Here is a 12,407-nt window from a genome sequence, read left to right as displayed (position 1 = left end):
TAACATAAATGGGGCAAAATTAGTTGGCAAGGCCAAGAATGAGCTAGGGAATCTACAGTCAACGCCAATGAAACCCCAGTAAAAATTCTGGGCCCTTAAAAACATGTTGGTACCCCGTCTCAAGCATGTAGCCCTGCATGGCAACTTGAAAAAATATCACCAGAAAGGTATAGATAACCAGGTGAGGAAGTTTTTAAGATGTCTTCATTTACCTGGAGACGCTCCCATGGGAGCATTTTACACAGGGACAGCAGCAGGAGGTCTCGGTATTTTCAATTTTGCTGAAGGTATTCCCAAGGCCCTGTATGAATACTATGGAAGGTTGGCCAGATCTCCAGACTCGTTGGTGGCAGGAATAACTGCTAAAAAACGGCAAGAACATCTGTCTCCCGCCACACCGACTGGGTATCATGGCTTTACCAGACAGTGGATGGTTGCGGACTGAGGGTGGACTTTGGGACACGGTTGATGAAGGGGGGGCACTTTTTGCAATGCCGTGAAGCTTAAACTTGAAATCTTAACAACACCAGCCCGAAGCTCAAGAGGCAGAGAGAAAAGCAGCAGATGTGACCTTGGCTGCAATGTCCCTAGTACCCTGCACCACATTCTTCAAGTGTGCCCAGCAGTCCACCCCTGGATAATCAAAAGGCACAACAACATCAAGTGTTAAATTGAGAAGAAAACAAGAGAAGCAGAATATACAACGATCAATGAACCCCCCATTACCAAGACAGCCGAGCTCAGTAAACCAGTCCTTGTCGTCTGGAAAGACACAGAGGCAATAGTAGTGGATTGCCAGGTAAATGCTGGTGCAAAGGTGGGACCCCTTGACCACTTCGAAGAACTGAAAATTCAGAAATATAATACTGAATGTATAAATAATGACATAGAAGACCTCACGGCGGCAGTGCCCTCAATAAAGTTAATAACAGGAAACTGGCAAGGTGTGCTGTCCAGGGGAACCATTAACTTGTGCTAGAAGTTAAAAATACGTTATGATGATCTGGATATGTTGTCAGTTAAAATCTTGGAAGGTGGACTGGCAATTTATGCCAACTATATGGGCATGTCGGGCGGAGGAGATATTACTTAGCGCCGTTGGCCACGAAGTTTGACCATCCGACATTCCTCCGGGTGAAGATGAAGAACATACCACCCGTTGAGTGGAGATGGTCGCTGGTTACAGATGGAAGCAAGTTACGTTTAAGATCGGAGTGTATTTTACATTTCTAGGAAATTAGTTCTAAGGCTAGTATTAAGGTATTCGGTTTAGTTAATACATCTTAAAACCTCTGAAACTTTGATTAAAACCTGTTAAAAAAAAAAAATCTAAATAATTACTTTCCAGCTTCACCGAAAGATAATCCAAATAAATAACGGAGGATTTGTTAATATGGGAACAAACAAACATAAAACAAGAGAAATGTTAGAACAAACATGTACTCTCCCCTACAAGGTTTCATCTCGCACTGAAGTGAAGTGACTAAACACATCTGTCTTCACGACTCAAGGAATGTCTACAGATGCCATTGCTTACAATTTATTTGACATTAAAATGTGAAAATTATCAAAATTTACGATAAAAGAAATACTGCATTTTCTCGTACGGATCAACAATTTTGGCCTATCGAGTTACTTTAACTAATTATCCCATAACTATTAAACTATGAGGAATTTTGACGAAAAATTTTGTACAGGCATTCTCCATTGCCATACGAAGCTCCTTGAATTTTTTCAGGATTTGGCGTTACTCTTCCTTTACCCCTTTGCGGCTGGCCCCCTTAAAGAAGAGGCTTTCTTCTCACTTTCTTATCTTCTCTATCAATAAATTTTCACACCAATAATTCATGGAAATTTCCATGCCCTTACTCTGGGGCTCAAACGAAGAGTTTACAGAGGTGGGCGAGTGTTGTGGCTATACAATACAAGACTTGGGTATCTCCATTCTTTGGAACACTCTGGTAAATTCTTAGTAGGTTATTTTTCTTTTCATAACAAAGGATAATATTCAAGAGCAACAATAATTTACATTGACAAAATATATATTTCTGAAAAATGTTCATACTTCATGGTTTTTGTAACTTCTACTCCTTTAACATGAAAAAAGAAAGCTTTTCTTCACCTCAGTATCCTCTCATCACTTGAGTAAATATTACATTCTATGAAGTCTATGTGAGCACACCATACATTTTCTCCGCAATTTTTATAGAAATAACAGACTGGAAGTACAAACCTGGAGCTATTTATAGGGATATTACTTTCGGCAAGGCTGAAAGACGAGCCATAAGACTTTTAGTGAGGGTTAACCAACCACCGTGCTAGTTAGCAAGAGGGGGTAAGGGGTAGCCAGCTACCCAGGCTGAGCAAACATTTTGCTGGCAGGCAGGACTTCTTATGGGACAGGTGCTGGCCAGCCAATCTGTATAAATAGCTTCAAGTTTGTATCATTATGAAAAATACAAATTGCTTCCAAATTTGCCATTTATTCCGTTAATAATACAAACCCTCGCTATTTATAGGGACAACTTAACCTGGGATTTTCTTCTTGTGTTCTGCACATAACAGGTAAGAACCCTTACACCTAGCTAAATACTGTAATATGCACGGTCAGCGGCCTACGCAAGCTGTGTTAGATACTAGCACTATGACTGGTCCAGGTAAGAATTCTCTGAGTAATGGGACTATTCTGAGGGTACCCTGTAGGTTACCCAATCTCACCTCGCCAGGAGGTATGGGGACGTAACGAACATATTTATCTATATCAGGTTACACAAGAGAAATGGTTCTACCTGCAGACGGCGGATGTCAGCTCTGTAGAGTACCGTACTCCATGGGGTGGGAGATGAAAGAAAGAGCCTGTCATTCTTTGTCACTCATCCCAGACTTATCCAGGGTTAAACTCTACCCTCCTCTATCTGCTACTTATACATCAAGGAGCCTGAGGTTTTTAAACCATTTATTGTGTAACCACCACAGGATCACTGGACAACATCTCCATGTTTATGTGAGTCACGTCTTGCATGAAGTAGGCAGTGAAGGTTATTTGATGCTTCTACAGTATATGCCTGCTGACCAGGCCTGCGTCACAGAGTAATCTTATAAAACACTAGGGTGTACTCCCGCTCCTACGTTATGAGCTGTTGCTTTCTTCTATGAGGAGCATGAGAAGGATTCAATGCTTGATCCATAACCTTACAAATCCGAGGTAAGAATGTGTTCTTGGTGATCCTTTTCTTGACCTTCCCAGAGTTGACGAAGAGTCCTGACACTCGGGGGCAAGCTCTTGTACAGTAGTCTTCTTGAGGTAGGGCCTTCAGTTTCTCTTTGGCATAGTAACCATTGATCTGGATCATTGGTCATGCAGCAAAGGACTCTCAGACTGTAGGATTCAGAATCTAGGATCTGAGCTGCCAGAAACAAGGCATGAGAGACGTTAAGCAGGGCCCATGGGTTTTGCCAACTCTCTTGGCCAAAGCCAACATGAGAGGGAGACCTGTTATCGAGGTCAGGTGAACATCTGCTGCTTGAATTCCTGGGTTGTAGGTAGCACCCTTTAGGAACCGCAGGATAAGAACCATGCCCCGTGGAGGAGGTCTCCCTTCCGACTAAGGGTATGTAGGCTCAAAACTCCGTACGAGGAGGGGCGATACTGACGTGGAGGAAAGGTTAATTCCTTTCGGTCTGAAGGCAAGGCTCAAGGACTAGCGGTGGCCGTTCATTGTCGAAACTGAGAGAAACTTTCCTACCGAAGGTAAACAAGGAGCTTCTCTAATGCTGGAATAGTGGCATCGAGGGGACAGATACCCCTTCTATGATACCAAATACAGTTCACTTGGTCTGGAAGGCCAAAGCCCAAGATCTATGCAGGTATCCAGCCATCCTCTTCGTAGCTTGTTGTAGAAAGGACTCTCTGAGAGGAGGAGGAGCTGGATAGTCTCCAGCCATGAAGCTACTGCGAAGATACACCTTTGTAAAAGATGTTCACATGTGGCTATTAGAATCACTGAGGGACTTATCTAGGGATCTCCGAAGGTAGTTACAGGTTAAGTCAATAGGCGTGGCGAGCCTGATGGGCAAGATGAGTCTTTCTGGTGAGACGAGGGTGGCCTGCTCCCAAAGATCAAGGGTGGGGGATGGATGAATCCAATTCCCGCCGGAGGAGTACCCTTGAAGGGAAATCAAACAGGAATAGGAATTTTCTCTTATGGATGGGAAAGGCGACCACCGTCTGCTACTGCTGTCGGCGATCCTTCCAGCAAGCAGGAAGATTGCAGTCGAGTGGCTGGTGGAGGGTCTACTCCCTTGGCAGGGGAGTGCGTGAATACCTCTCTTCGCTGGAGGAATCCTCCGTAGGGGAGACCAACAGGTGAATGAAGTCTTTTCTGCGGACAAGAAAGACATGACCAACATCTGCTGTCAAAGTCGCAATTCTCCCCACAAGCAGAATTGTTGACCAGTAGTTAGAGGGACTCTCCCTCAGATGGGAGAGTTCCAGCACCTAGAGGCAAACTCCTTGGCCGGACTCTCTTTCCCATCTATGAGTTCTAGCTTAAGTTGAAAGCCAACATTGGGTGTAGCCTAAGAAAAAAGCCGAAGCATAAATCTATGTTTTCCTCGATGAGGGTGGTACACTATGTCTGTAGGAAGGCTGCCCTCACCTTTGGGTAGTTTAAGAAACAGTACTGTTTGGACTCTGACCAGAGCCTGGAGCCTGAGTGGTACAGCTAGGCACCGGCCCCCTTTCTTTTGATGCATCTGAAGGGAGCATCCAATCCGGGGAAGGGCCAAGAAGATCGACTCCTTGGCGGAGATTTATGTTTGTCAACGGTCTTCTCAGGTCTGTCTCCTACCTGGTCTCATAGAGACCCAAGAAAACATATGGAGGATCCTACTCCTGCCCCTAAAGAGGTTAAATTCAAAGGAATCCGATACGGGCTTGACGAACACGAGTAAAACCGTGACTTAAGAGACTTAACCACTGCTGGCTGAAAGTGCATCTTATAAAAGGAGTAGACTCCCATTATCCTCCTACTAGGATACCGTCGATCTGCCGAAAAAACTTTTGCATGGCGAGGATGAACATAACCAAAAGTACCTGTCTCTGATAAGGAAGGTGGGGCATCTCTCAAATTTACTTCAATCCTTCGGTCTCGGTAAACTAGGGAAGAAGTTTCGGTGGTAACGGAGGTCAGCCACAGGCAATTAGGATCAGTTCGTCATACCCAAGTCTTCGGTGAACGAAGCCGATCCTGACGAACCAGGTTGACACTAAGGTAAACCTGTTCGTGAAAACCTGCTAGATGGTCAAAGATACTTCCTTGATGACGGCATTCTGGACCTTAGGAGTAAGAGTCCTACTGTTCAAACGTATTCGACGAAAAAAGGGAGTTATCTCTTGGATAAGACCAACGATGATGTCCAGAGTATCCCTTTCCCAGCCACGACCAAGAGGCATCTTTTCTTGGTGAAGTGAGGGAAAAGGAAGTCCACCTCTGTGCTAGAACAGCTACAACTGGAAAAGTAGCACTTCTACACACCAATGACAGTGGCGTTCCCCAGCAGCCATCCATCCAAGTACTGACCAGACCCACGTTACTTGTCTTCACTGATCAGAAGAGAAGTGGTGTTTACAACGTGGTATAGGCCGTTGATAGGGCGAATTCCGGCTTTGGGAGGGCGTCATCGTCAGAAAGTTGAAGGACAAGACAGAGGCCCAATTAACGGTTGGTCGAATATGGTTCTCCGGAGGAGAATCCCGTTGAGTTCAAACACCTGGAACTGCGAGAAGGAAAAAGAGGGATAACCCCGGGGGGTTATGTCTCCTGATGCAGGCAAGAAGGGCCGATGAGAGGATCAATGGAGTGAGTCCAAGAACAGTGACAGATATCCAAGTTCTCGATCTTGTGGAGAGAGGGGAACCAAATAACACCAAGGGATTATGTTCTCAAGATTCGTTCAGAGTCATCGGAGAGGAGGCAGAGGGAAGTGGTCGGAAAACTTCTATTGCGGAAACCACTGTGTACAACTATATTTAACCTGCCCGATGGCGGCGTATAGACGAGGGCGCCTGTGTAACTAACGAAGGTCTTTTATTCCATGAATATGTCGACTTGTAAGGTAACCATGTCCCAAAAGTGACCAATAGGAAGAGACAGGGAGCCCAAGAGGCATCCTAGTCGCTCAGACACATGAACCATCAGCCCACTAGTAGTAGCAGAAGTAGTAACAGTAGTGATTCTGGGCCGATGAAAACGTCCGTAAGGGATGAATGTTTGAGCGTGCTCACGAGAACTGGTGAGCCGATGAATGCATCGGGGAAACCGATAGCACTGTACTTGTGTGAAACAACCAGTTCTCAGCGGCGAGTAAGTTATCAAGCACTTGACACTTGTGCTTTATCCCTCTCATCAAAGGTGAGTGCTGGGTTAGGTTCCATGAGGGTAGTGTGTGTGCTAAACTCTCTCAACTGCATGTTGTGGTTATCACAACATGCAGTGTAGTGCCTCTCACAGAAGGTTACCTGGCCCATTGTTGAAGTTTTGTGTCTAATGGATGAGGAAAATCACTCCGATACTCTAAAGCAATCGAGGAAGCCAAAGCAGTAGAGCACTCTGCGTAAGACAGAGAGCAGGAGGGTTTTGCTGGGAAGCAGAGTGTATGCTTGTAGTCAGGATCGCAGCAAGAGGAGATTTATGATCTCTACTAGAGAAGATCTCCATTGAATGAAGTAGGAGAAACACCCTCAAAGGGTCAAGACTTCTGAGACACTGTCAGTGATTCTACCCGAAAGAGGGAAGAGCTGTCAGAGGTTGCTGGAAACCAGGAGCCTGGAAGAGAGCTGATGAGCGATTGTGTGCTGACGGGCGATGGCGAGTTGACAGATGATGAGGTGACAGCGAACGTTGAGGAACTGGGGAAGGCCTAGAGGCTGCAAATGGCCTGTAAGCTGGCAGACAATGAGCCAAGGAATGGGAAGTCCAAAGAAACAGGCGAAAGACAAACTGGCTGACAGCGAACCACCCAATGACGATCTAGTGCTGGCAAGGGGCGAGGCGATGGGTGAAAATCACAGTGACGAGTGACGATCACGCGACGAACTCCTGTCCCCGCCTGAATAATGATGATCACCCAAAGAAAAGTGACGAGCAGCTGGTAAGTGACGAGGGCCTGAAGGCGAATGTCTGGTGGGTGCAGAAGATCATTGGTCCTAAAAAGGACTCAAGAGATGTATCCTAACTGCAGGGGAAGGAGAACGTCTAGAATGGCGAGGAGAACTGCGCTCCCAGGAAGAGTGACGATTCTTCCGATGAGATCGTCAGCGGCAGCGAGGTTCCTCCAGAGACCAGCCCTGAAGGCATCAGCAGAGAGTTAAGGTGGTTTCTTTGTAGCTGTCAGCAATACGGGGAGTATTGCAAGCGGGAAGTTTGCTAGACAGAAACTGAAATCTGATGAAGGGAAGTTCTTCCTCGGAAGGGAGAGCAGCCCAACACCTGGTGGAGGTTAACTCTCCCTCAGAAGGGAAAACTGTCCAACATCTGGAGGCGGACCTCCAGGCGTTCTATGCTTTCGGTCAACAATCATTGCTCAAGTTAAAAGGTCGGCATCGAGCGCTACCTAAAAAAAGTAGCTGAAGCTAGTTTCTGGGTTCATCCCGAAGGGATCACACAACTGGAAGGGATCACACAACTGGAACCCAAAAAGGAACCCACTCGGCTACTCCCCTCGTTCCTACACCTGAACATGAGGAACGAAGGAGTAGAAGAAGGGAAAGTGCTGCAGAAACTGTACCACTCTCAAAAGGGACCTCATCCTCGTAAGGTAAAGGTTGTAGTCAGTGTGCTGATCAGGAGCTGCCGAAGGCATAGGAGAACAGGATGGTGAAGGGGCATGGATCACAAATCGCACAGGAACGAACGGCTCTCCTCTGCTATGTCGACTGATTTAACCGAATGAAGAAGTAGGGCATTGCTAACAATCAGGAAACATAAAAAGAATGAAAGAAAAACTCCCTCGGGAGGACACCCTAACCCGCAGATGGGAAAGGTGTCCCCTGAGAGAACAGAAAAATACTGAGGAATGCGCACTCCTTTCACCAACTGCCATCGCTGGGCGAAGGATAGCAGCGGGAGCGTAAGAACTGTAAAAAAATGTATTACAATTAACTAATCAGCTAACAAAAACAAACTACTTGGGAGAGCCACTAAACCCCCCCCCCCCCCCCCCCCCGGCACGCAAGAGTGCGGTGTTGAGTGCTGTAAAAGGTTGAATTACAAACAGTTATTATTTCAAAAATAATTACAGAAGAAAAAACATTCAGGAGTTTCCCCACAGAGAATCTTCGGCCACCCACATAACGAGTGTGAGCGGCGTTGTCAGCGAGGAAGAGCAAGATCGAAGTCAAGCTTTAGGTAGGCCATAAGCGGTCTTCCTCCGAAGAAACTGCAGGAAGCAGGTGACATTAACATTCGATCGGAGAAGGAGCGTTCATACATAGAAGGCTCTCCTCCAGCAGAGGCCAGGACGCTCAAGGAAAGTCACGAAAGGGGGAAAAGATCGTAAGAAAAGGTTCTACGCCCTCAAGAAACTGCCGCAATACTCTGTCCCACGAACAGCAATATTCACTAAAATGAAAAGAAAGCTTAAATATATATAAAACATATGAATGTTTTCATATATAAAAACATACTGTAAGTGTTGGCCAGTTAAGTTTTGGATGGAGAGAGTGAGACAACATTTCTCTCACCAAGCCAAAAGTAAAGTGGGTGCTCAGCCCAGGTGTGTGAGTGAGCGAGGTAGCCGGCTCCCAACCCCCTCCAGTGAGGGTGGGTGGTTAACCCTTACTAAAAGTCTTATGTCTTGTCTTTCAGCTTCACCGAAAGTAATATCGTTATAAATTGCAAGGGTTTGTATCAGTAACGAAACAATCAACTATTTAAAATCACAGAAATAACTTACCCACAGGCACTCCAGCTAAATCGGCTTGTAACTGAAGTAATGTGTTGTTACTAGTCATACCTCCATCAACTTGTAACTTATTCAAAATTATTCCAGAATCTTTCTGCATAGAGTCTAAAATTTCTCGAGTCTGAAAACACACTGCTTCCAGGACAGCCCTTGCTAAGTGAGCTCCTGTACTACCTTGAGTTAACCCACAAATAGTCCTGTAAAAAAGAAAATATTTATTTACAACACATGAGTAATAATTAAATTCATATTTAGGTATAAACCATATCTTCACAGTAATATATATTTATAAATATCACCACATTGCTAGCATTATATAATGATGGAGCCGGGAAATGAGATTTCCATGATAGATGGGAGAGTACCCTCCCCAATCTGCCACTTGAATTACTTTTCTTTAAAGTATTTCCAAAATTAAGCAATCATGCTTACAGTTAATTATAATTATGACCATCTTTTGGGTCACTTCACTTATATATGTACACAAACACAGCGTAAGTTTTCCCTATTTTAAACATTATCTTGTTCTATTATATAGTTTTTGTTTCTTTCACAGATTTTTCAAGGTTAAGCCTTTTGGCAGTATTCTAGTTATGTAGGAATAGTTAGGCCATGGGAAGGTGCTACAGGATAGGGTAGATGGTGGCTAAAATTTTCACTTTAAGGGTCTATTTCAATCAATTTTTGCCAAACCACAACTTACGAAGGCTGAAAAATCGGAGTCAATTTTCTTAATATTCTATTTTATTTGCCCTGCTATTTATTCCACATGAATCTATTACTGTATATATCATTATATTGCTTATGATGTTGGCTACACATTGAGACGATTTTTCGTTAAAAATATCTATTATTCAGTACTATTTGGGGTCAAAATTCAATTTACCAAGAATTGTTAATATTTCTCGTACTTTCTAATGAACCGGAAAAATCAATAATATTTTGAAAGATATGGTTCTAAAAGCTTATATCCTTTATCTTCATACATATGGACAGATTTTGATGCAGGAAGGATTGCAAAATTACACCCTGGAAGGAATCAGTTAATGTCAAAATGAAATTTTTTTCACAAAATATACAGAAATTAGGAAAATAAAGTTGTCAAGTAAGTTTAAATTATCTAAGACATACTATTGCATGCTAGAAAATGTATTGAATTTTTTTGCCCAACTAAAATGTTGAGACTATTTTTGTTTATTCCAGAAAAATGAGCCCATCGCCAGCGTTTCAAACCCAAAACAGAAGTCACCTACAAATCCATCCTTTGGCAAATGCATCATTTGCCAACAAAATCATTCAATAGCATGTATCAGCAACATCACATACACAGGAAGAAATAGACACTTTTTATGAAGATTTGGAATTATCTGTGAAAAAAAACGAAGACCCAATTTACATTTTTTGGGGTAATTTCAATGCTAAAGTATGTCAAAAGAAGAGATGAGAATCTAGAGTAGGTAAATTTGGAGTAGGCACAAGAATGACAGAGGAGACATGCTTGTGTAGATATATATATATATATATATATATATATATATATATATATATATATATATATATATATATATATATATATATATATATATATGTGTGTATATATACATATATATATATATATATATATATATATATATATATATATATACATGTATATATATATTATATATATGTATATATATATATATATATATATATATATATATATATATATATATATATATATGTATATATATACATATGTATATATACATATGTATATATACATACATATATATATATATATATATATATATATATATATATATATATATATATATATATATATATATATATATATATATATATATATATATACATTATATATATATATATATATATAATATATAAAATTATATATATATATACATATATATTATCTCTATCTCTCTCTCTCTCTCTCTCTCTCTCTCTCTATATATATATATATATATATATATATATATATATATACATATACATATTTATACATATATACATATACTCACACACTATATATATATATATATATATATATATATATATACATATAAACATGTTACATATATACATATATATATGTATATGTGTACACATATATATATATATATATATATATATATATATATATATATATATATATATATATATATATATATATATATATATATATATATATATATATATATATATATATATATATATATATATATATATATATATATATATATATATATATATATATATATATATATATATATATATATATATATATATATATATATATACGGATTTTGAGAGAAGCAAAAAATCTATTTTTGGGTGAGATGGCCATGTCGTCCTGATGGAAGTTCCTAAAGGGTAGCTTCCTTGGGTATATATAACTACGGCGATATTCCCAGAGAATTTACCTTAAGGTACCCAGAATTCTAACTCCTGGAGCGAATATCCCTAATAAAAGAACCAGGGATATCGCGAAATAGTAGAGGACGTATTCTTGACACGCCACATAGCAATCTGCACCCCGAACAGAGTTAACACTTCAAAGGGGTCAATTGGCAAGAAAACGAAAAACGAGAAAGAAATGAGAGCCGCTCGCAAGGTATCTCTCCTCTCCCGTTTCGCAAGCGTGCATTGCGCCGCTCACGGCGCCATCTGTATTCCTTGTAGCGATACACGAGGTGCTACAGATACTGTATGTAGGGAGGGGACCTACAGCCCTTTTTAGAAGAAAAGGGAAGGGCGGGTCCATCAGGACGACATGGCCATCTCACCCAAAAATAGATTTTTCGCTTCGCTCAAAATCCGTTTTTTGGGCTCAAGCCATGTCGTCCTGATGGAAGTATACCAGAGCATTACTGTATCTGTGGATTCTCAAAACGTGCCGTACTCCCCGAAGGTATTTCCCAGCCAACTAGACCTAGAGACCTAAGATGTTACCGTCAAACATCTTTTCATTAACCATAGACCATGTTAGTGCTTCCTGCCCCCTAAAGGGAAGAGTCATACTAGACTCTGGAAAAGTCTCGAAGAGTACATATACCTATGTATGAATAACAGACAAGCCAATATAGTGGTCTCACCCAATATCATATAAAGCATAGTTTGTAAAGAACCACTGAGTCAATATGAAATATCGACCAGTTCCCCGTTCATTACTGGATTGGACAAAGGTTTATATCCGGGTAGGAGGAAAACTTGCATATCCGCCACCGTCCCCTTAGGGCATGGAGTCCTCCCGCTAGGGGAAAGCATAAACCAATGCAAAAATGCTTGCATAAAGGAACAATCTATTAGAATTATCCCTGATAAATATACATAGTAAACGTAATGCTAAATCATTTCAAGTAAAATGACACAGGCGAAGGAGACGCAAGGTTCACAAGAACTAGTTTATTGACACACAATAAAATAAAACTGGTTAAACA

At 41.5% G+C, this 12,407-nt stretch overlaps 1 protein-coding gene across 1 annotated transcript in view; it reads right to left on the bottom strand.

Moving 5' to 3' along the window:
• LOC137620775 (glycerol kinase-like) overlaps window positions 1–12,407 on the bottom strand; it is a 77,917-nt gene that overhangs the window by 46,279 nt on the left and 19,231 nt on the right. The window contains exon 2 of the mRNA XM_068351242.1: window positions 8,956–9,161. Coding sequence (XP_068207343.1) covers window positions 8,956–9,161 — 206 coding nt within the window. The remainder of the gene's footprint in view (window positions 1–8,955; window positions 9,162–12,407) is intronic.

This window comes from Palaemon carinicauda, chromosome 1 (assembly GCF_036898095.1).
Source record: "Palaemon carinicauda isolate YSFRI2023 chromosome 1, ASM3689809v2, whole genome shotgun sequence".
NCBI lineage: Eukaryota > Metazoa > Arthropoda > Malacostraca > Decapoda > Palaemonidae > Palaemon > Palaemon carinicauda.
This window is presented reverse-complemented; position numbering and strand designations above follow the sequence as displayed.